The sequence below is a fragment of the Pyrgilauda ruficollis genome, unplaced genomic scaffold (genome assembly GCF_017590135.1).
Source record: "Pyrgilauda ruficollis isolate IOZ18807 unplaced genomic scaffold, ASM1759013v1 scaffold6, whole genome shotgun sequence".
NCBI classification, from domain to species: domain Eukaryota; kingdom Metazoa; phylum Chordata; class Aves; order Passeriformes; family Passeridae; genus Pyrgilauda; species Pyrgilauda ruficollis.
Genome location: NW_024527710.1, coordinates 10,757,074 through 10,780,383, shown reverse-complemented (window position 1 = coordinate 10,780,383; position 23,310 = coordinate 10,757,074). Strand labels below are relative to the sequence as shown.

The 23,310-nt window shown below is 53.4% G+C and overlaps 1 protein-coding gene across 1 annotated transcript; it reads left to right on the top strand.

Annotated features, from left to right (window-relative positions):
* Positions 1–5,189: 5,189 nt before the first annotated feature.
* Positions 5,190–15,381, top strand: LOC121362111. Its single transcript, XM_041483350.1, has 2 exons — positions 5,190–5,956; positions 14,868–15,381. Exons 1-2 carry the CDS (start codon positions 5,479–5,481, stop codon positions 15,041–15,043), a joined length of 654 nt encoding a protein of 217 aa, XP_041339284.1. The 5' UTR covers positions 5,190–5,478; the 3' UTR covers positions 15,044–15,381.
* The last annotated feature ends 7,929 nt before the right edge of the window (positions 15,382–23,310 follow it).

Here is a 23,310-nt window from a genome sequence, read left to right as displayed (position 1 = left end):
CTTCCTTTCCTCTACCGTTGCTGACACTTAAAGTTTCCTCCTGAAGCCCAGATATCAGCAGGTGGACAGGCACCTCAGTCCTGCCCTTTCAAGCTCTCTAAAAACTCCAGCAGGTTTGCATCCATACAGGTTTTTTCTCCATTTTTCATGAAAGAAACAGCAGGTAAGGGTGTTTTTTTTTTGGATCTACATATCCAGCTTAGATGGCAGAGAAGATAGAAAATGTAGAGACTGCCAGCTTCTCACTCCAGATCCCTTTGAGAGGCTTTGGGAGGTGTCAGGTGCACACAGCCTGGCTCACCTTCTCACTGGATTTCAGGACAGCAAAGCTGTGAGTGGAAAGAAATGTGGAAAAACAGTACTTTCCCACCTGTTGGGATGAGGCCTTCCTGTTCTGCTTTTGTCAGACTTACCCAGAGATAACCCCTACAAATGCTTTTCAGCTATTTTTACCTATTTTCTGGCCAAGCAGCACTTTCTAGAGATGCAAACAAAACACGTAATTCATTCTTCCCACCTCCACTGCAACTACTCCTCTTGCCCTGGGTTTGTTTATTTGGGAGATGTTCCCTTTTCTTTCATGAAGCAGGCTTTTCATGCTAGATAATTTTGTGCTTGCCTTTAGCCTCTCAAGTCCTTTGAATAAGCCAAGCTGGCCATGAGATGGTGCCACACGCAGAGTTAAAACCCTACTTTGCTTACCAGAGACAGCAGACAGGGAACAGTCTTCCTAGGCACTGCATTTAATAGGCCATATTTATTATGTCTATTATCATTATAATCTGGACTTCTTCAGCTTTGGATACATGAATAATACAGCATCAAAAAAGAAGTTTTTAAAAAGGTGATTTTATATATAGATAGATAAAGATAGCTCACTCTGATTCATCTGCTAAAAATTGCTGCTGCTCCTTGTTTGTTTGTTTTGTTCAAGCAGAAATCGCTGGGCAAGATGAATGCCAGGAATGGGAATACAGGATAAGCCTAAATTTCACAACTTCTTGTCATGCTGGAAGGTTGCTGTCAAAACTTTGGTGCAGGTCTGGAATTTGCTTAGAAATGAAGTCGCAGCTCCGGGGTGTAGCGCAGCAGCTGAGCACAGCCAGGCAGGGAGGCAGGGAAGAGCATGTGGCCCATCCAGGGATGAATGAAGGTCAGCTCCAGGGGAAGGCTGCAGGGACTGGAGCAGGAGCTGTGCAGCCCCCACAAGCCAGCATCTGGATAGGAATGTCTCCCTGCATAGGTAAAATTTGAGTGGTTTGAAGGAGTCCTGTGGTGAGTGTTTTACCTTGTGCCATATGAGGGTGTAAATTGTTGTGCCTGTTCTTCTGGCCAGGTGCAGAGGTTTCTCTGGTGGGGATCAGGGTTTGGAGTCGGCAGCCAGTACAGAAAAGAGACACAAAAAACCCTTCAGGCTGTAAAAATGACCCTTGGGCAGACAAATGTCTCACTCAGAAGTACAGCTGGAGGTGTTGCTGCTGGAGCTGCACCTCCTGACTACATTTTCAGCCAACTTCTGCACAGCTCTGAGCCAGGAAGAGACACAAAGCCTTCCCAAGCCACGGCACAGTGCACAGCAATAAACTCCAGCTCTGCTCTCCACCCCTACAGCTCTGTTTGCACCTGGCAGGTGTTGCCACATCCACAGCCTGTGGCCTCCTGGTCCCTCACATGTCACAACAGAGGACACGCAGCCAGCAGTGGAGCTGGGAGCAGCATCAGATCTCCAGATCTGGTGTCTAACCTGGGCTTCACCTTCTGTAGAGATCCTGGGATCTGGTCCCAGTCACAGACAGGAATCCAGACTGTCTGCTCTGGGCATTGCTAGTGATGTGTCAGAGTGGTTTTTCAGCTCTGCATGGACACAACCATTATCAAAGTCGTGTCCCAGTAGTCAGTTGGATCCTGCCTTGGTGGAAATAAAACACCAGTGCTTTGACTGTAGCTTCACAGAGGGTAAGCCATAAAATAAAAATACTAAGGAAATGGCTGTAACAAACACTTGACATCCATCATGAGGGACAAGATCTGTCTTAACCCACTAAAACATTATTTGTTCTTTTTCCCAGCGGCCAAAACATCGCTCTTCTGCATGAGATATGTGTGTCATTGGATATGTGTGTATCCCTAAATTTAATTTGTCCAATTGCATTAGAACAAGCAGCTAATTCCGAAATTCATTTTGTTTCCATAATCAACCCCTCTGCCAAATGGCATTTGGGTGGAATTGTGGAGATTGTGATTTTTATTTAAAGTGATTTATTGAAATCATTAGTAATGTTCCCTAAGTGGAATCCATGGCAATCCTTTTAATCTTCCCCCCATCACAGTAAATGCAAACATTTTTTTTAATAATAGAGAGATTGAAATATAAGGTTATTAAAATCCACACTTGTGTATCTCTCCATGCTCTCTCCCTCTGTAATGGGCTGAAAACCATAACTGTGGAAATAAAGACTCCCTTTCAGACCGGAGATGCAGAGAGTGTATAATGAACAGTTAAGCATCTATTTAGTCACTTTGAATTGATAAGGGTGTTAATGGAAATGAAAGGAGCCAACTTTATTTCCGCTGCAGAGGAATCCAAATGGTGGGGGAATGTGTTTTTGGTATTGCCCTAAGCCCCTTTAATGGAGTCAGTGTCTGCAGCAGAACTCAGAGCTTCCCCAAGTGCTTTTCCAGCTTCTTCCCACAAATACTCAGTGGAGGGCTAGGAAACTGAGGGGGTTTGCCCTGTGTCCCACTGGGCTGTTGTCACCAGCTGTCCCCAGGCACACAGAGAGCTGCCTCTCAGCTCTGATTAATCCCCCCATACCTTTGCAAATGCTTTGCCTCCAATCACTCAACTCCATCCCCTCCTGGAATAAAGGGGTACAACACAGTGGGAGCCTGCCTGGGACAGTCGCAGCTGAAGCCAGGCACAGGGTGGGTCAGCTGGACCAGATGCTCTCCTGTTCCCTCTGGTTGATGCCCTGGTGCCATGGCAACTGCTAGCACCAAACAGCTGTGGTGAAAGGACAGATTTGGAGCAGCTTCGGTCCCCAGTGACCAGTGGCCATGTTCTGGGGGTTGTTCTTTCCTCCTAAGAACTCCAGGCAAAGGATGTGCCTCTGAGCAGAGCAAAGCCAGACTGCACTGTGCCACCCCTGCACAGAGCCCAAAACTCACTTCACATTGAAAAGTTCCTATAAAAAAATAATATTGCCACATTTTTCATCTTGGAAGGATAAAATCTGGTGTGGGAGGACTGGGAATCTGACAGAGGAGCCATTTGCCCTTAGCTCCTGACTCCTGCCCTGGCCCTCAAAGCATCTCTGCAGCTTCATGCTCTGGAGGCAGAGTAGCAGCTCCAACTCTGGACATCCAGATGCTGGGGCAGGGGGACATCAGGACCTATCCCATTGCAGGATATGTATCCATGCAGCTGCCCAGATATTCCTCTGTAACCTTCAGTCACAGCTCTGTCACTTGTGAGAAGAAATTTTAGCATGTTGTTCAATGGTCCTGGGCACCAGAAGTGACTGTGACACAGGCCATGTACATTCCAGGAAGGATAGAAAAGCTTTTTCCTCCACATTTTATTTGCTCCTGGGCTGGTACAATCTGTCCATCACCAACCCAAACCCTGGTGATATTATTGTACAGGAGATGTTGCCATTTTATTCTACACTCTTCCAACCCCCAGGATTGCTGCTGGCTGGTAACACACACACACAAAGTTAATCTTTTGCTATTATTTCTCAGAAGCTCCATTTGGCTACTTTCAGGCTTATTGTGGTGATTTTCTTGCCCCCCATGACAGCTGTTTCTTACATGGGGAAGCAGCACCAAAAAAAAAAAAAAAAAAAAAAAAAAAAAAAAAGGGGGCTGTGATTTATTTTCACCTCCAAATATAGAAAGACAATTTCCCCCTCTATTAAGATTTCCTCTTCCTCCTCTTTAAATATGTCCCACTGCCTTTAAACCAAGCCAGCAACTCAGTGATCCCAGAGATCCCACCACTAAGGCAGATGAGCTGTATTTGTAGGGAACATGAACCAGTTTAAGACCATTATCAAGGTGACCACGGAGGCTGGCTCTTACCAGCTGGCACAGACAGCTTAGCAGGGAGGGGAGACGGCGAGGGAGCTCAGCCTCAAACCCTCCGTGCTTTCTGCAAACCAGTCATCCCTCCGATGCCCAAACTTTGCAGGGCGGAGGCTGCCGGGGAGGGAGCGGGGCTGTGGGGAGCATCACTCCTGCGGGATGCTGGCGGTGGGATCGATGATGTCCTCCCCGCTCCCGGCAGCGCCCGCGATGTGATTCCTGCCTGCCGGCGGCTCCGCTCCCAGACAAAGGCTGAGCTGCGCGCCCGCGGGCGGCTGGAGCCGGGCTACCCACGCGAGCGCCCCGGCTGCTCCCCACCTTCCCCTGCACCTCCCCGGGAACATCCAGCCGACGGATCAAAGCTCATCTTTTGTCATCGAAAGGATTAACTCCCCGGGGAGCAGCGGCGGAGGCTGAGCCCTACGCTCCCGGCACGCATCGCCTGCTTCCCAGCACGCTCAGGAGTTTTGGAGCCAACCTCCCGGCAGCTAATCCCCCTCGCTGCCGGGGCCGGGGAGGCTGGGAAGAGCCGGCAGGTGAAGGGGCAGGAGGGAAGGGAACGGGGAGGAGTGTCACACACACACACGCACCCCGCACACCGGGCACGGCGGCGGCAGCGGCAGCGGATCGGCGGCTGCGAGCGGGGAGCTCCGCGGGAACCCAGCCCGGAATGAAACAAGCTGGAGCATCAGGCGGGAGGATCTGTTCGCTTGGAAAAGTCTTTAAGGTAAAACCCGAGACCGGCCGCTCCTGGACTGGGCTGGGGACAGGGTGCTGGGCTCTCTGCCGGCATGCTCGCTGTCTCTGACTTGGTTCTGTTTTTAAAGGAATCGATCGGGAGATGCCGGTAGAAGAAGTTGCTGAAAGCCAAGCCGGAATGGCCAGGAGCTGCGCGCCGCCGGCCCCGTCGCACGCCGGAGCAGCTGAACTTTGTGGGGTCTGAACATTTTGTCGCCTCTGCGAACGCCCTGGGCAGCGCTAACGGGAGAGCCAGGACCGCACCGCACACCTTGAGCCTGGCCGAGCCTGGGGCAGAGCCGAGGGGGGATTTCTGTCTCTCCAAGGACCATCGCCTCTGAAAAAAAAAAAAAAGCTGGAGAAGGGCAATTTATCTTTCTTTTCCAGATGACTGAAAATATCTACAGGATCCTGTCTCTCCGGTTTTCATCGGTGAGTAGCATAAGGGACAGGCGGCTGAGGAACAAAAATGATATCGGTCAAAATCATTCCAGCACCTACTTTTTACTAAGGAACTTCATGCTCATAGGGGTTTTCTGGAGGCATTTCCAGGAGTGAGGCAAGGTACCACAGACACATCCCTACGGGATCATGTAAGCATTTGCAAATGAGAAAAGCACCCCATCCAGACCTTCTCTGACCGCTTTGCAGTACATGGTTTGGTGTAAGCACAGCAATTCTCACCTCTTTCTCTCCCTTTTAAGTCTCTTGAGCTTGGAGACCTCTTTCCTCCTTGCAATTATGATTATTTGCAACATCAGTGCCATCAAAGATTGGAGCACTTTCCTTTCCCAAATCCTCCCCAGCGTTAACAAGACTCTGAACTTGGTACAGCAAGTGGAAGCCACCACCAGCTCGGTGGTAAGTGTCCTCCAGGACCCCGAACAGGACAACTACCTGTCCAATAGCCAGTCCATGAACTCCAGCAACTTCACAGCTGGCCTGGACCACTTGTTCCAGTACTCATACTCGGACAATGACCAGCTCTACAAGGAGTACAAGCCCCCTCCTCGAGATGCCATTCCTCTGCCCAAGGCTGTCCTCTACCTCCTCATGGCAGCCCTGGTGGTGGTGGCAGTGGCGTATGCCATCGTCGGGCATCTCATCAAGGACCTCATTTACGACTTTATAGGTGAGTGTGGGCTTCATGCATTGTGTGCTTGTGGCCAAAAGGAGCCTGGTGCCAAGCCTGGACGTGCTGCCTTGCGTGTCTCCTTTGATTTGGGTGGGTTTTAGACCAAGCTTTTACCCTTTCACATTTGCAAGAGTGTTGGTTTATTTAATGTGCTGGGTTCTCCAAATTGAGTTCTGTGTTGACCATCTTCCCAGAGAAAATCCTTGGGTTTAGCCCCCTTCCTCAAGGAGCAATCTTGTGCCTGTGTGCATGTGCATAAATGCGTGTGCATGAGTCTGGGTTGCCAAATGACTGTAAAATCTCATGGCCAGTTTCAACTGAGCTTGGATTAGAGGTCTCCAACATGAAAAGTTTCATGGCAACAGATACATGAGCACAGAATAACAGCCCACTAGTGCATAGTGAAAGAAAATCTGCCATATGAGCTTAACCCCTTATGAGACACCAGGGAGTCTACAAACTCCTAGGAAACCCAGCTCAGCAGTCTGGTTGCTTTAGAACAGCCAGCACAGTCCCTGCAACAAATCCATGCAATGACAACCCAAAGAGGGAACTTTTTTTTTTGAGATTTGCCTTCCTCCTCTTTTCATCCTGTTGCTGATGAATGCTGTCCCTCACCATTGGGGCTGAGAGCACAAACAGTGCTGGCTGCTGTGGTCAGGCAGAGGTGCTTGGCTGCTTATGACAAGCCTTCAGTGATACTCTTGCTCTTTGCCCCATCATTTGTAAGGCTGGTCGTGCTGGGGAGTGCAAATGTGCCCAATTCCCATCTGAATCCTTGGTACTTTTGGCCCCTACACCCTGACAGCCATCATGTCCTTTTGAGGGTCAGGACCTTGCTTCAGCATGCTGGTCGCAGTTTTCCAGCTTGGATAGGGATCCAGAAGGGATCCCCAGAGGGATTTAAGCTCCTGGCTCCTGCAGATGTGCACAATCCCCAAAAGCTCTGGGAGCAATGCCCTGCGCAGGGAAACGAGGCTGAAATCCCTTTGCACAGCCTTGCTCTGAGCCTGACCCTCAATCAGGGTTGAAGCCCTGCAGGCTCCATCTCTGCAGGGGGAGGGAGATCACACTCATCTGGAACAAAATCCACGTGTTCATTCATGATTCCGCTTTATCTCCCTGCTCCTGGGACACAGGAGACACACAGCAGCCAAAACTCCAACGAGTGCCTGTGGGTGGGCAGCACCCCTGCCTTGCTGAGGGGAGGGCAAGCCAAGCCCTTTGGGCAGAGGGTCATGACCAGGCAAGGGCCAGCAGATCCAGGACACAGGGATTTAGAGGGGGGTTATTTGGGACAAGAAAGGTCAAACCTCCTGGAGTCTCACATGAGGCTGAGCCTAGGAAACAGCAGGGAGCTGCTGCTGAGGAGTTTTTCTTCACTCCAGATGGAAGGAAACGGATATATTTCTTAAAGTGTTAAATTTAACACTTAATCAGCAGCTTGCTGGGGCTGTAACATCATGTCTGATTTAGCGCTGCCTTCCCCATGAAGGTAGGCAGTGGGGAGAGCACCTAAAAATATACCCACTCCTGCCCCGAGAAGCTCAAAGGACCAGGTCAGGCCAGGTTAGAAGCTGCCCCGAGGCAGGGGCCATTCCAGTGGCCGTGCCCCCGCAGAGCAGACACCCTGTCCCCATTGCTCTGGTCCCTGATGCAGGAGAGCACCGACGTGGGTGCTCAAACCACCCCTTGGGTGGGTACTGCAAAGCAGGGCCAAATCCACAGAAATGCCCTGTCCCTCCAGGCACGGAGCGGGGCTGCAGCTGCCCCAGTGGGCCCCAGGTGTGCTGCTTCCAACTCGGCTCCAGTGTTCCCTGGTGACCTTTAACTTGAGCCTCTGCGTGGGATCAGGTCAGCAGGGTGCCCTTCTCTTGCAAAGCCCTTGCAAAGGCAGCACCACGGCCATCCCATGGGCTGGACAAGCACAGGGACAGCACTGGGGTCTGCCTGCTTCCTGACACTTTGGAAGAAGCCTTTTCCCACTTTAACACCCCTTGCCGAGGGCAAAGCATCCTCCCTGTCCTGGGGTGAGGTAATATCTGTCCAGGTTAGGGTCAGAAATCCAGATGTGAGCTTCTTCCCTCTCCAGGTAGAGAGGAGAAGGCATTTCCCAAACTCCAGCAGCACCCCTCAGTGCCGAAGGCTGCCTCCAGCTCATCCTAGTTAGCACTCCAGGCCCATCTTCCCACAGTTTTTACACTTAAAATGAGCCAGTCCTCGGAGGAGAGCGGACGAGACTGTGTTTGTTAACACTGCCAAGGAACAGCCTTTAAAGAGAAGGGGTTTAATTTGAATGAGTTTGCATAAAATTACTCTAGGGACTGGACAGAGAGACCAAGGGACAGTAAATAAGAATCTGCTCTATTAGCTGCCTTAACACAATGTCTGGATTTATATACTCGGCAGCAGCTCCAGCCTCTGCTATCAGCGTTTCTGCACTAATCATGTTCAGAAATATACAGGGAGAGATGGAAATAAGATGCCAAAGGGCTGGAGCCTGTTTCAGGGAGATTAAATTGGGAATAGTTAATCGCTGCTTTAAACAGTCACTTGGAGGCATCGGGGATGATTACGACTCCTCAATAACAGCTTGTCGGACACGGCTTGGGGAGTCAAAGCATCAGGCAGGCCCCTGCTCTCACAGGAGCAATGAGAAGCAGGTGCTGGGCTCAGTTTCTGATGGTGAAGGGGTCCTCAGGATGCTGCCAAGGTTTTTCCCTGCGAAATCTAAACGGGTATTTGAGACACTGACACCTCTCTTTGCAGATGCTTCTTAAAAAAATCAGTTAGAGCTTGCCCAGGCACCCCCAGGGGGACATGAGCACTGCTGTGATGCCCAGCAGGCTGGGGAGGAGTGGAAAATGGGAGGCTGCATTGGAGAAGGAGGAAAGATGCTTTGTTGGAGAGTAGGAAGGCAGAGCACTTGGATATGGATGAGGGCTCTGAAAGAGCCCCTCTTCAACTCTTGCTGGAGAGACCTGGCCAAGGAGAGCCCCAAACACCTTCATTTGTCTCCAGTCCCTCCTGCTGGCTCTGAGCTGACCAAGTCTCACGTTTGGCTTCCCCAAAACTCATCAAATGTCTCTGCTTGGGGTTGGTTGCGAGCCCCCGAGGAGGGTGGGAGGAAAGCTCCTGCGTGAGCACGGCTCAGACCCCAACAGCAGTCAAGGCAAATTGGGTCGAAGCCTTTGGAAAGCTGCTTAACTCTGAAGCGCTGGAGAGCTGCCAGAGCCGGCGCTGCGGCGAGGAGCTGGCTTGGCAAATGACAAGGCTGTCACCAGCGTACGAGGCGCCTAATTACTGCAATCCTGGGATCAGCCCGCCCTCCCTCCTCCGTCCCCAGCAGCTCGCCGAATATCGCTCTGATTTAAAATTAAAAACAAAAAAAAAAAAAAAAAAAGGCAGGAAAAGGGGGAAAAAATAAAAAGTTTGACTGGAAACAAAGCTGTTGCCATGGAGACTGCACGCGTGCAGTCGCCGGGAAAGGGGAAAGCATCTCGCTCCTGCACGGGAACCACACGGGAAGGGTCTGCTGCTCTGCGTGGGAGCAGTGCCTTGAAGGGAGACCTTGGCTGCCAAGGTTCAGCCAAGGTCTCCTCCGGGCTGCTGATCTCCAGAGGAGACCTTGGAGGAAACTTTTCCCTGGGGAATGGGCACAAGGCAGGTGCCCAGCTGGGGCAAGGCAGGGCAGGTTCATTGGCACTGGCAGGGCTGTGCCGGTCGATGGCTTTGGGACTGCTCAGAGCCCGCCGCCATCCTTCACCAGGGTCTTTCTTTTCTTTGCCCTTTTGACCCACCAGCCATAGTTTTGTTTTTCAGCCTTATCTCCAACCTCCACATTTCAGGCTTCTTTAGGAAACGGTCTCCTTGAACAAGGAAACTGTGCATGAATGTAGCTTTGCTGAAAATAGCTGCTGGGTGATCCTGCAGAGACATGGGATCCACTTTTAATTGCTCCACACAGAACCACAGGGCTCTGAGGATAATTCAGCCCACGGCAGGGATTGCAGACAGCATCTTAGATCCATCAGAGAGGACTTATACCTCTTCTTTTCCAGCTCTGTTTTGAGGATAATTCCTTTGCTTCCCAAAGTTGTGGGAAGAAACCACGTCAGGTTCCCTTCTGCTTTTCCATCTCTGTTCTAACCCACCTCTCACAGTGATCCCCTCTCTGTTTCCCTTCTGGTGCATCAGGAGCTCCTGAGGTGTTGTTGAGGGAAGCAGTGGCTGCTGTGGATAATTCACAGTCGCCCTGACAGGCTGGGGCTGTTGGCCAGACAATGAGCCACAGTGGTCTGCAAAAGGGCCCACTTCAGGACAGCTGCATTTGAGGGCAAACCTTTGGAGCTCAGAGCTGGAGGAGGGGGATGGCTTCCAGCACACACTGCCAGGCATCGACCAAGGCCTCAGGGACGCACCATCCCACAGCAGCCTTCCCATTCCTGCCATCGTGTGGTCCAGGGATGGCTGTGTCAGGTCCTGGAGGCGAGGGCTGTGTTTGTCTGCTGCCCTGCAAGCACTGGTCTCCCTTGAGCTGAGACCAAGCAGGGCTCCTCGCACTCTGGTCACCTTCACTCTGCCTCTGGAAGGTATGGACAGCAAATATCCACCCCCAGGACCATGCCTGCCTCCCACCTACCACACCAGTCACCACCTCTCAGAGACCCATTCTCTGGAGCTGCAATGCTGCCTGATGGGTGGCACTAGGATCAAATGCAGGCTTGGTCCAGGGTTGCTCTGGTGCATGCAGAGAAGCTGTTTTTAAGAGAATATCGTAATTAATTGACTGCCTTTTCCATGTCACCCCCTTTCCCACCAGATGCTTCATGCTGGTGACAGCTCTGCAGAGGAGCAGTGTCCTTACCTGTCCATCAGCAAAGCAGAGTGCTCATGCTGTTTGGGGTGCAGGACAATTTTGACTCAGCCAGCACAGCAAAGCTGAGAAATTTCTGCGAAACAGGGAAGGAAGAAAAAACCCTAACATCAAATTCATTTAGAAATAAGTGAATCTGAGGAGGAAAAGGGGGTTTCTAACAAATTACTGTTGCCAGGGGCAGACACAGATTTTCCATCAGAACAAACCCGGGAATTATTTGTTGATTTTGGTAATGAATAAGTAGAGTTTGTCCAGAAAATGAGACAGCTATAACATCCAGCTGTGACTGCTGCATCATGTCAAAGACACAAGGGATACCCTTGAACTCATGTCCATCGGGAATGCTCCGGCCAGAGCTGGCCCTGCCTTGCTGCAGAGCACAATGTGATTGCTGGGTCAGGACATGTTTCAAAGAAAGAGGTGCTTCTGTTCCTGCTGATGGGAAAAAGAGCTTTTTTAGCAGCTGCTTTCACACCCAGCTCCATTTAAAGCAAAACTAGAGCACGAGTTTGATTGTTCATCGAACATGTTGCCCCTTCCTTTCCTGTTTCCATCTCTACAGGGACTGTGAATGTCTCACTCACCAGCCTGCATTTAAATTTCAGCCCTTTCTCCCACCCCCTTCTGCTCTTCTGCCTGGGATGTCTCTTTTTCAGCAGCTGAAATGCCTCGTAGACATCCTACCCTGCCACCAATGAATGCAGGGGACCAGGCCACCCCCTTGGGGTGACACTGGGCACACAGCAACCCTGTGCCCCTCTGCACACAGACAACAGGAGGCTGTTTCCTGCTGCCTGCCCTGTCAGGGGTTTCTGAGCAAGGATCAGCCCTCATGCTGTTGGTATGAGGAGGGCACACTGTGACAGCTGGGCAGCCCCAGTGTTTTCTGTCCCCAAAAATCCAGCATATCCCAGGGGTCCTGCTTCCAGGGGTGCTGTCAAAGACTGGGACAGAGCCAGGGAGGTGCAGGGGCATTTTGTGCCACATCACTCTGCTACTTGGGAATAACAATAATAACAGAGTTGTTATTCCACAGCTCCTGATTTGCCAAGTCTGCTCTATCTTCTCCCTCCAGCTGCTTTGGATCAATCGCTCCGTATCGATCTCGCCCCACCTCAGCACTTCCCACCTCTCCATTGGCCCTGCAGACCCCAGCAGGCACACTGAGCCTCAGCAGCACCTGACCAGCAGGAAGAGGTGTCTCTGGGTTAGATGCTGCTCCCCAGCCTGGCTGAGAAAGTCACTTTGTTCCTCTCTTTTATCCAAGACATTCACATACACACCCGTGGGCATGCTCTGGATTTTGCAGCATGTGTTATGAGCTCCTTCCAGTGGCTGGGTAGGGACAGGCAATGCCTTTTCTTATCTCCAAAGTGTGACTGTCCTGGGTGTGGATGTGCCACTGCCCCAGGAGCACACTGTGTGATCCCTCCTCATCCCAGCTCTGCCTGTAGCTGTCCCAGATCCATTAGGTTCGGCCTAACTTTGCTCAACTTCTGGCTGGAGGTTGTGTGAACCCATATGTGGACTTAGATCCAGAAGAGGATTTTGTTTTCCTCTGTGTGTGTGCTTTTTGTGGCTCATGCATCCCCCCTGCCAGCTGTAAGGGATGGAGAGAGAAATACGTGACATGGTGCTGAGGGCTGCAGCTCCCTTTGGCTGGCCACCACCACCCCTTGGCTCCCAGCCCTTGGCCACCCCCTTACCCAATTACACCCCTGTGCAGGGTTCATTGTCCAGGGTTTCCAGCCTGTGTTGGCACATGATGTGAGGTTGTGCCTCCCATCCCCTGCAAAGTTCCTTCCGCATCAGAGCGAGGTTTAATCCCACTGACGCCAAAGATGCGCAGGTCTCCTCTCTCTTCTTCCTCATCCCTCCCCAGACATGCCATGAGTGACCCCAGAGACCTTGGTTCCTCACCCTCAAACTGACAGGAGCCAGAGGGAGAAGCTGGGGGGGGATGGAGCCTGGCTGGGACGGAGCTGGCAGTGCCTGGCAGGGGACATGAGGGCGCTGACATTTTTATGGTTGTTTCTCCAGGGTCCTGCTGGCAGGAGATCCTCTGCCAGCTCCACGGGGCCTCGCTCCCCTCTTCCACACATGGCAACACGCTGAAGTTACAGGCCATAAATGGCCACAAATAACATGTAATTGTGTAATTACTTCACTCCTTACTTACACAGTCAAATCATAAAGGCATCGCAGTAAATACCCTCTAATGACAGCCTAATTACATCTTCCTGCAGATTACTGGGTAATTAGATCCAGCAGGCTCCAGAAATAATTCCCAGGGAAGCAGTGGTTCGGATTAGCACGCACAATCCAGCCTGCTCTCACCCAGGAGCTGGACTGTGGCAGCCTCACACCAGCCACCTTCCCCAGGCACCCCAGCCAGCCACATCCCCTTTGGTGACAATGCAAATGGCTTTTGCTGGTGTCCTTGGTGCTCTCCCAACACACCCATCCCCTGTATTTCTCTGCCTTTACCACAGTGCCTCATCCAGCTCTTGCTTCTTCTTGTGCCCACAGATGTCACCAGGGGTTCATCATCTGGCCACCAGATGCCACTTACCCCTACTCACAGGCATGCAACGCTCTTTGCTTCTCGTTGCACACAGCAGTCCTTATCCAGTGGCTCCCGGGATATTTAAGGACCCATCACCCCTTTTTCTACAGATTATTCCCCTTCCTTCCTGCTGCTCCCACTGGAGTTTTGCGGCTGACGTCAAGGAAAGCGAGCTGAGAACTTTAATAGTATTTGTAGGAGGCAATCTTGTTATTGCCTTCGGATTCTCCTCACGGCAAGCAGCTGTGTGGGGGCTGCAGGAGCCTGCAAGGTCTTGGGGGCAAGAGGCTCTGTCTGGATGGACCAGACCACAAAGAAGGTGGTGGAGTGTTTGGCCTTTAGTCTAAACCCAGTAAAGCCAAGCAAAATCAAAACTATAAAAGAAAAAAGCCATAAATGAGCCTTCTGGGCTTGGCTGATTCTCCTTGGGGAAGGGTTGTGATGGGAAGCCCAGCCTCAGGTGGGTTATGCAAGTGAAAGCTAAATGTCCTGGTTGGGATTCAGGGCAGATGCAGGGCTCCCCAAAACCTTTGGACCACTTCTTTGCTGAGTTTCCCAATCCCTCTTGCCAGCACTGCAGTGGCTGAGGGAGCTGTGGTGGTTCTTCTCCTGCCTTTCCTGTTGGACAACCAACAAACCCTGCTAGCACAGTGATGAAGGTGAAGAAAATAGGAAAACCAAGGAAAAACAGTCACTCTGGCCTCATTGCTGGTGCCTTCCCATCTCAGTGGACCATGGCCTCTCCCTGCCCAAACAACCAAGTTTTTTAGAAGATAGCAGTTTGGGAAGCAGCAGCACCTGCTTTCACTCAGCTGCACTCCCTTGTGCTGCAGGGGATGTTCCAGTCATGCTGTCATCCAGCAGTGACACTGTATTTTGGAGGGGTATCAGTCCCCCCCAGGGTTGTCGCAGCAGTTGGATCAGCTCAGAGCCAGGTCCTGGTGCTCTGGTGACCAGCAAGAAGCACAGCCCCAAAACTGCCTTAGAGAGTTTGAGGCCCTGGCGTGGCTGTAATATACTCTCAAGGCAGAAAAGCCATGTCCCAGCCACATCTCCAGCCCTGTTTGGATGATACATTGTTATTTAATCACTTACTCTGTCTGACAGCAAAATCCCACTTTAGGAAATAGATTGCTAGAGACCCCAGATGCACACTTCACTTTGGAGGCACTTCACTCTAATTTTTGGGATTAACAGGGTGATTTCATCTGCCTAAGCCGGGAGGGCTTCCAGAAGCCAGCAGCCTGAAAACCAGCCCCGAGCTGGGAAGAGCAGAGATCCCAGCACCAGGGGAGTGGAGGAGATGAAGGGGCAGGGATGGGCAAGGGACACTCCTGGAGAGGGAAGCACCCAGAGGTAGGGTGTAGCTGGAGGCAGCAATTCTCAAGCATTTCAGAGCCTTGCGCTCTGGGCAAACAGCTGGATGTAACCAGGGGCTCGTTTTGTGCTTTTCCCTCCTCCAGAGTGGATCTTTGGCCCCAACCCGGATGACAACAGCAACAAGAGTGACATCAACTGCATCAGCAACAGCGTCAACGAGATGAGCGAGATGCCCGAGGCGCCGCGGCACCGGGAGCGGCAGCCCCAGGACGTGGTCATTGCCATCGGCGAGACCTGCCACCTGCCACAGCAGACGTGACCGGCGCCACGGCCGGGCCAGGCGGGATGGAGCAGCGGGATGGAGCAGCACGATGGAGAGGAGGGATGGAGCAGAAGGATGGAGCAGAGAAACAGTGCAGCAGCCGCCTTGCAGGGCCGGGCAGGGAGAGGAAGGGATGGGCAGAGTCGGCGCCGTGGAGCAAAGCCCTTCTCCCCCTGGTTTTACCATCCTGGAAGGACCTTGTGGGGGTGGGTGTCGTCACCCCCTCTCCCAGGCTTGTCAGCCCTGTCCTGACATCTGCCCTTGGGTTTGTGACCCCCTCTTTGTTCGCTGTGAATAGCAAAAAAAGAAAAAGCAAATGCAAAATACATCCACCAGAAAAAGCTTGCAAGAGAAATGAGCTGCAGAGAGGCCGGGCGGTCCTTTGGCGTGTGGCTGTCCAGTGGCGTGGGAACGGGGTGGGGAAAAGGGCAAAGGAGACAAGGAGGCTGCAGAGGAATGTGGTTGTCTGCATTTCTGGGGACAGGCCCAGGACACAGCAGGGAGCTGGGAGCTGCAGAAAGGCGCAGAAAGGTCAGCAGGAGCCAAATCCCCCAGTACATTGGTGATCTGCCTGGGCCATCACTCCTGCCTTTAGTTTTGCAGCTCCAGCTCACAGCCCTTTTCAGCAGTGTGTCCTGTGGCTCTGGGGCAGCAGGGTGACAGCCCAAACTTCCCAGGGAGCTTTATTCCTCTAGGCCTGTAGCCAAGCCAGGGCCATCACATTCCCTCCACCACATCTCTGCTTGATCCCAGCATCCCCTGACAGGGAGCAGCCCTATTGGGACCAGGTACAATCCCTTTTTCTGAGGAATGTTGATGGAGAGGAGGACAGGGATTCATCTGCATGAAATCCAAACTCTTCCTGGGGGAAAATAGGCCTTGTGTGTCTGCATCCTTAGACTCATCCCAGTGTGACCACCTCCTACATCACCCCCAGACTTCCTGCCACCCCAAGGGGTGCTGGCTCTGTACTGGGGTCAGCCCCACATGCATTGATGGAGCAGGGACACCTCCCTCTTTTCCCTGGACACCTTCCTCTTCCCAGCCAGAGCACCACCAACCAAAACTGCCCTTCTCTGTGCCCAAAGATGTTCTTTCCCAGTTGTAACTCCGGGCAGATCACTGCTCCTCGCTGTTTAAGGGGCTATGGGGAAGCCAGCAACAGCAAATGTGTGGGGCAAGCTACCAAACCATGTGGGAAAAGGAGCATCCTGATGGCTTCATTGCTGTTATAAGATCAGCTCTTGAAAACCTCAATATGGGTTTTAAACCAGGATCCATAATTTGTCTGTGTAGCAGAGTGGAGGCACTGGAACCAAGCTCATTCCTTGTGCCTCTCCTTCGTGAAGATCCCTTTACTCTCCACATCGTCTCTGAACTTAAAAGAACAGCTTATGCTGATGTGCCACAGAGCCAGTCCTGAGAAAAGGCCGTGGTCCGGACTTGTGCCTCTGCATTCAGGGAGACAAGTCCTGCCTTTCCCCAGCCTGCAGTACCCAGCACACCACAAATAGCAGGGGCCAGAACAGCATTTTCCCCGTCTGAAAGCGGTTAAAGAAAATGGATGTGGTTTCAAACTCCTGCTCCAAGGGCTTTAATGAGAGCCATTACCAGCAGTCCCACGCTGGGGCTTTGTCGGCTTTTCGGTGGAGGACGGTACCTCAGACCTCCCCCCGTAATTGTAATTAACCATTTCCGATCTGACAGTATTATGTGTTCTGCCACCATCATTTTTCTCTGGTTTTTTTTTTTTTAATCCTGGGTTTGTAGCATGGCTGCTCTGGCACCTGCCAGGCTTCCCCTGTGCTGCTGGGGCTGTGAGGGGAGCTGGACAGGGATGGAGAGCTGGACAGCACGAGGGGGATGCTGGGGCATGATCCCCCCAGTGACTGTCAACCCCTGGGAATAACCCTCTGCAGCACCAGAGCTGGCAGTGGGCTGGGGAAACCGGGAAAGTCCAGATTCCTGGGGACAGCAGGTCGTACAGGGAGAGGCTTGCTCCCCTGCTCTCAGCACCAGCAGGGCGGACATTGGGGTCACCCAGGTGCCTCTGGCCACCGCCCCAGAGGGACAGTGGCACACAGTGTCTCGCAGTGGCACTGCTCACCATGGGGACACGCCACTCCCTGGGCACAACCGGCCCCCCCCGGCCGCAGCATCAGCCCCGTGACTGCTCTGCACTGCAGCCCCACCACCCTTCAGCTGCTGGCTCAAGGCTTCCCTGAGCACGGAGGCAGCCACCTCCACCCCAGCCCGGCTCTCTCTCCCTTCCTGAGACGTTTGGGGTCCCGCATGTCCCGGTTTGAGCCCAGGAGATGCTCCTGCAGCGAGCAGCGACCCGCTGGCAGGGCTGGCGTGCTGTCCCCGCCCGAGCCCGCGGCGCTCTGCGGGAGCAGAGGAAGGAGCCCAGCTCCCTCCTGTGGCCGCCGCGGCCGGCCGGGGAGGGCTGGGGGAGCCCTGAGCCCCCTCCGCTCAGCCTCTCGGAAATCCCTCATTTGCAGCGCTGCCAGGGGGGATCCTGCTGCTGTGTCCACCTCCAGGACTCACCAAGCACTGGGTGATGTTGCGGCAGCGTCCACGGCGAGGGGAAACACGGACCGCGTCCCTGAGCTGCGGGGACACAACTGGGCAACGCCAGCAGCCAGGGCTGGCACCAGAGCTCTGCAGGACCCGGGGCTGCCTTTGGAACCCACCCCACTGGAACCTGCCACGAACGGGGAATACCACAGAGGACAGCTGCTCCCCACACCACCTTCCTTCTCATCCCCCCATCCCTGCATGGCTGCCACCATCTGGCACCTGCCTCCCCCCTGCTTTGTCCCCAAACATGTCACCAGAGCCCACACTAGTGCTGAGCTCTGAGGCTGACTGTGAGCCTGTCAGAGTCCCAAGACCACGGAGCCTTTTTGTCTCCTTTGCTGAAGGCAGAGCATGGTTTTTTGGCTGCAACAACCCCTGTCCCTCCAAAACCTCAGTGTTTTTCTGTGCAGCCATGCACCCATGCAGCTGACTGCATTTTGGAGGGCATCACCAGTATCCTCAAGGGACCTTTGAAGCAGGCTGGCAGGACAGGAGCAGGCAGATGAGTGAGGCTGTGAGGATGGGGGAGTGCTCCACGTTTTCGTTTGGGGTGTGCAAATGGTACAGCATCCTCATGTGCCCCTCTTGCCCACCAGGACCCCCTCTCCAGGCTGTCCTCCTCAGCCCTCTCCTTGCCCCCCACAACCTCTGAACAGGGGACAAGTTTCTGGTGATCTAACAGCAGGGACCCAAGAAGAGCATGGAAGGGGTTCTTTGCTCAGGGGAGGATTTTTGGGGATGCTGAGGAGGAGGGGGGTCTCATGAGTGTGCCAGGCTATTCTGACTGCATCACTTCAGCACAGGAGGTTGCTCTTTAATTCCCTCCTTCCTCCCCTAAGCGCCTTAGGGAGCAGAGAGGAGAGATGCTGCTGCTTTTTATAGCAGCCATAATCCCTGCTGCTCACACTGCCTGCACCTCCCGCCCCAAGACACAGGGCTGAGCCTCCAAAATGGGGCTGCTGTCCAAAAACTGCCTCAAAACCCTTTGGCTCCCAGCATTGCCCCTCTCTCAGTGCACAGACCCCAGCTGGGGGTGGTTCTGGACTCAAGACCCCTTTTCAGAAGGTGTGGGACAGCCACAGGTGCTGCACTCACACAAGGAGGGACAGGCAGACAGACATACAGAGACACATGGATGAGCACCAGAACAACTGCCTGGCCTCCCTGCTCTCCTCCAAGACTTGTGGAACAGGAAGCAACCCCACAGCACAGCCATAAAAATCCTCAGGCACAAGAGGAGACTGGGGGATTCTTTCCTTTCTATCTCCCCCAACCTTACAAAAGGGAAGCTGAGGCAGGGAGGGAGCAGGGTTAGCCCTAACCATGGCCCTTCAGCCCAGGAGCAGAGTCCTTCACAAGGCAGCTGAGGAGCTTTAAAGGCAGATAAAGCCTTTCCTTGGATGCAACCCCCAGGATGTGAGCTTCAGCATTTTGTCAGGATCATTCTGCTGTTGGGGTGCCTGGTTTCCCTCTCCCAGCCTGTGCCTGTGAAGCCACAGATGGAATTTGAGCCATCCAAGCTTCACCCCTGGACATGAAGGGACTGAAGAAAATGGATGTGAAGTGGGGCAGTGGAAGGTTTGGTGTGGGGCAGGAGCAGGTTCTGGGAGAGGCATATTTCACCTCCTGTCGCTGTCCTGGTGGTCAGTGCTGTCCTTCCACCCAGCCCCAGTCCCTGTCACCACGCCAGGCCCACAGCCACCAAGGGAAGGCACGAGCACTGCAGCTGCTTTGCTCCCATTGCCATTTCTCTCTCCAGCAGCTCCCCTTCTACTTCTCTCCAGCCAAAAGTCCCCCTGACTTTGCACCCTGCCAGGAGGAACCCAACACAGCTCCTGACCTTTTACTGTTTCTGTTTCACTGCCCGTGCTTGGGCAGATGAAATTTTCTCTGCCCACCCACCCCAGCTCAGAGGGTCTCAGGAGAAGGCAGTCTGGCAAATCCTGTCTAAAACCACTTTGTCCTGCTGGAGGTCTGGCCCCTGTCTCCCACAGCTTCTTTGCAGTACATTTGCTGTAATTTTCCCTTTAAACATCCCAGAGAGGGAAAAACAAAACAACCCGGGGGGGCGTGGTTCTTCTAGGTCAGGCTGAGCTAAGACAGGGAAAGAAGATTAATTTCTCAGCAGAGCAATTCAGATTTTTCTGCTGCTCCCTGCTGGGGACTGAGGCAGAGCTGGTGGCAGGAGCACACTCATCTCCTGGGGACACACATGTTTTGGTTGTCACCCCTGGCGTGGCACTGAGCAGGACGTCCCCAGATCCAAGTCCTGCATGGGAAATGTAGGGGGATTCTCACCCAGCAATGGGTGATGGAAGTGGGAAGGAGGTGGCATATCAGGGATGCTGATGGGCCAGGGCGGGTGCCCAGCACCCAGCGAGGAGGAAGGGGACAGCTGTGTCCCCAGCTGGGCTGGAAAAGGCAGGGAATGAAGTCCTGAGCCTGTCCTTGTCACCCAGCCATGCCACACACCCACGAGGCCCTGAGCAGTCACAGTTGTTTTTCACTCCCAAGGAGTGCTGGGAAGTTCTAAAGCCAGTGGATTATTCTCCAAAGCAAAGGCCTGGCCTGCTGCCAGCCCCTGGCAGGGAACAAACAGCCTGGGGAGGCATTTCCCAAAGGCTCAGCTCGTTCCTGGTTCACACTGTGACTTTGTACCCCTGTTCAGCAGCCTCCCACTCACTGAACTGCAGACACCAAGAATCTCAGGAGGAGGTTCCCAAAGGTGGAGAGGAGGCAGGAGGTTACCAGGAGACCCCACTTGGTGTCTGAGCTTCCCTGGGCAGAGCATCCCCTGTCGGGTGTGGCTCCTCCAGGGTTGTAGAGGTTCAGCTGAAGACAGGCACAGGGAGGGGGGATGTCTCTTGTTCTCCTCTTTGCACAAAACCTGTAGGAGGTTCTTTGGAGACCTGTGAACCTGGGGCAGTGGGAAGGAAAAGCTGGAAGCCAGGACACAAGAATTCTGCGCTGGGCTGATTTAACCCAGCACTGGGGGTTCCTGGGCACTGTGGGGAGCAGGCTGGGTGCCGGGTGCTGGCTGGAGGAGAGCTGGCTGATGGAGCCAGCCTGGGTACCATGCCCCAAAGGAGTGGACTGAATTAAATTGTCCTAAATTGGAGGCAGCTTTGGCATCATGCAGCTCTTCCTGGGAATCTGGGGATCACCACTTTGCTGCAGCCAGCACCAACACTTCAGCCTTGCCCAGGAGACCATCAGAACATCCCCACTGCCAAAACAGGGCAGGCTGAGAGCAGGAGTTGGGGGCTCCACTTAGCCTTTCCTAACCCATTTGTTGGCCTCTCCTGCCCCACAGTCTGCAGCGGGTCAGGCAGCACAAAACCAGAGCTCTGCTCACAGCACTGCTCCCCAGAAAGGGTTACAGATAACCAGATCAATCTCCAAGTAAGAGGAGGGTGGGGGCACTATGATCCAGCCCCACAGGCAGTGCTTGCACCCACTCCCAGGGTCACCCCACAGTGATGCTCCCCATGCCAGCGAGCCCATGGGGTGGCGTGGGGCCACCAGACCAAAGGCCACGGAGTTCGGCCACCTCCCTTCCGACCATGGGGACCATGCTCTTTTTCCCCTGAGAAAAGGATATTTTCATGCTTCCTTCCCACAGGAACTAACAGAAATTGCTTAAATGGCTGCATTGCTCTGGGGACAGGCCCTTTCGGAGCTGAGCCGAACGCAGGCAAGGGAAAGCCCAGGGGACATTTTAATAACAAGCAAGGAGAGCTATTGAAGTGTTTTACTGCCTCGTTAAGGCACTCTAATCTCTGTGTATATCTGGAAAAAAAATTGGCTGGCTAGTGTTTTTATTGTAACAGAGGTGGGTGTTTTCTGGCACGGCTGGGATCCCGCCTGCTTTATCTGCTTGTTTTCTTACCTGATACCAGCACTGAACAGCCCAAGAGCAGCTCAAGGGCAGCAGCAGGCAGGGCCAGGGCCAGGCACACCAGGAGGAAGGCTGTGGATCGGTGCTGTGGGCTCCATAGGTGCTCTGCACCCCATTGCTGCACCCACCTTTCAGCCACATGCAGTCCCTGGGTGTTTCCCAGGGGAGGTTTGGAATGTTGGCTCCGCACATGCCTGGGATCCTCCACCCAGACAGCCCAGAGACAGAGCAGGAGACAACCACGAGGTCCCATCCACTCCTCCAGCTCCAAGGGCTGGGATTTGGGAGATAGACAGATTTTGTGACTATGGGCACCTTGGGTTGAGGCAAGCCAGGCTGAAGAGTCCGTGGCCAGGGAAGCCCCAGCAAAAGTTCTTCTGCAGCATTACAGGGTTATCCAACTGCTGAGGTCTAGGTTTGTAAGAGGAGTAGGCTGGGCATTTTATGTCTAAGGTATTCTTCACGATTCTGTTTTTTACCTCAGCCCAGCAGAAACTGGGGAAGTCCTGCTGAGTCCTGCTGGCTCCAGCCAAGTCCCCATTTGCAAACGCTCACGGTGTCAAGGCCGTGAGCCGGAAGGGATGCTGAGGCTGGGATGGCAGGGCTGCATAAGCCGATTGCATTTGCTTTGGAAAAGCTGATGTTTGCATGAGCACTGGCTCTAGTGGTTTTAAAGGGATCCACCCAGGAGCAAATCCCAACAGCCTGATATCAGAGCTGTGCTGCTCCCACCCCAGCTGGGCTGGAGAAGTCTCTGCTCTACACCCAGATCCACGCTGCACCTCCTGGGTGGAGGAAGCCATGGGAGCCAAAGCTGCCACTGCAGAACACAGGAGGCAAAGAATCCAGCACAGCTAACAGAGCTGGCAAACACCTAAAATGATCTTCCTTGGAAATATGGGGCCAGAAGCATGAAGGTGCTGTTTGACACATAGTCCAGCCAAGATCAATACAGTCACCCTTGCTCCCAGCAGATGTGCCCTGGTACCCAGCTGCTTCAGGAAACGTGACTTTTATCACTGATGTGAGAAAGGACAGATGCCCAGACACTTGGACTGTGCCTGTTTCAGGCTGGGGCTAAACCTGCCCTTCTGCAGGGCTGCCAGAAGCTCCAGGGCATTCCACCCCACAGCCTCTCCCCTTTCCCTAGAAACACCAGTGAGCTCAGCAAAGCACCGACAGCGTGGCCTGGGAGAAACACAAACATTTATTAAGCCAGCTATTTTTTGCTAAGAATTATTTTAACAGTGCCAAAGGACTTACCCTGTCTCCCCCAGGGACCCTCAGCTGATTCATTGCATGCAGGGTTAGCAGGAAAGCAGGGGACAGCCAGCCTTGGGGACACGGTGGCTCAGTGTCAGCAGGGAGCCACAAGCTACTCACAGGCAATGGCAAGGCAAGCACAGCTGCTGCAGGGCAGGCAGATGGATGCTTGTTGCATAAGGGAACCCATTCCCAGTTTGCTGGGATTCACCCAGGTCCTCAGCAGGTACCATCTCTGAGAATTTTGGGTATTGTCCTGCTCTCCACATCCATCCAGGGAGGTTCTGATGATCTGCAGGGGAAGGGAGGGTGCTTGGGGCTCTCAGAACAGAGGGTAATTTCCACTGAAGGCGCTGCTTCAGAGACACCAAGCCGAACCTGTTGTGCACCCAACCACCTTCCTAACCACAGCCAGCTCACAGCTCTCATCTGCAAAGTCACAGCCAGTCACCTCCCTCTCTCTTAGCTTCCCACTGACATTCCGAGACAATGTCCTCACTCCTGCCATCCCAGCACGGACAGA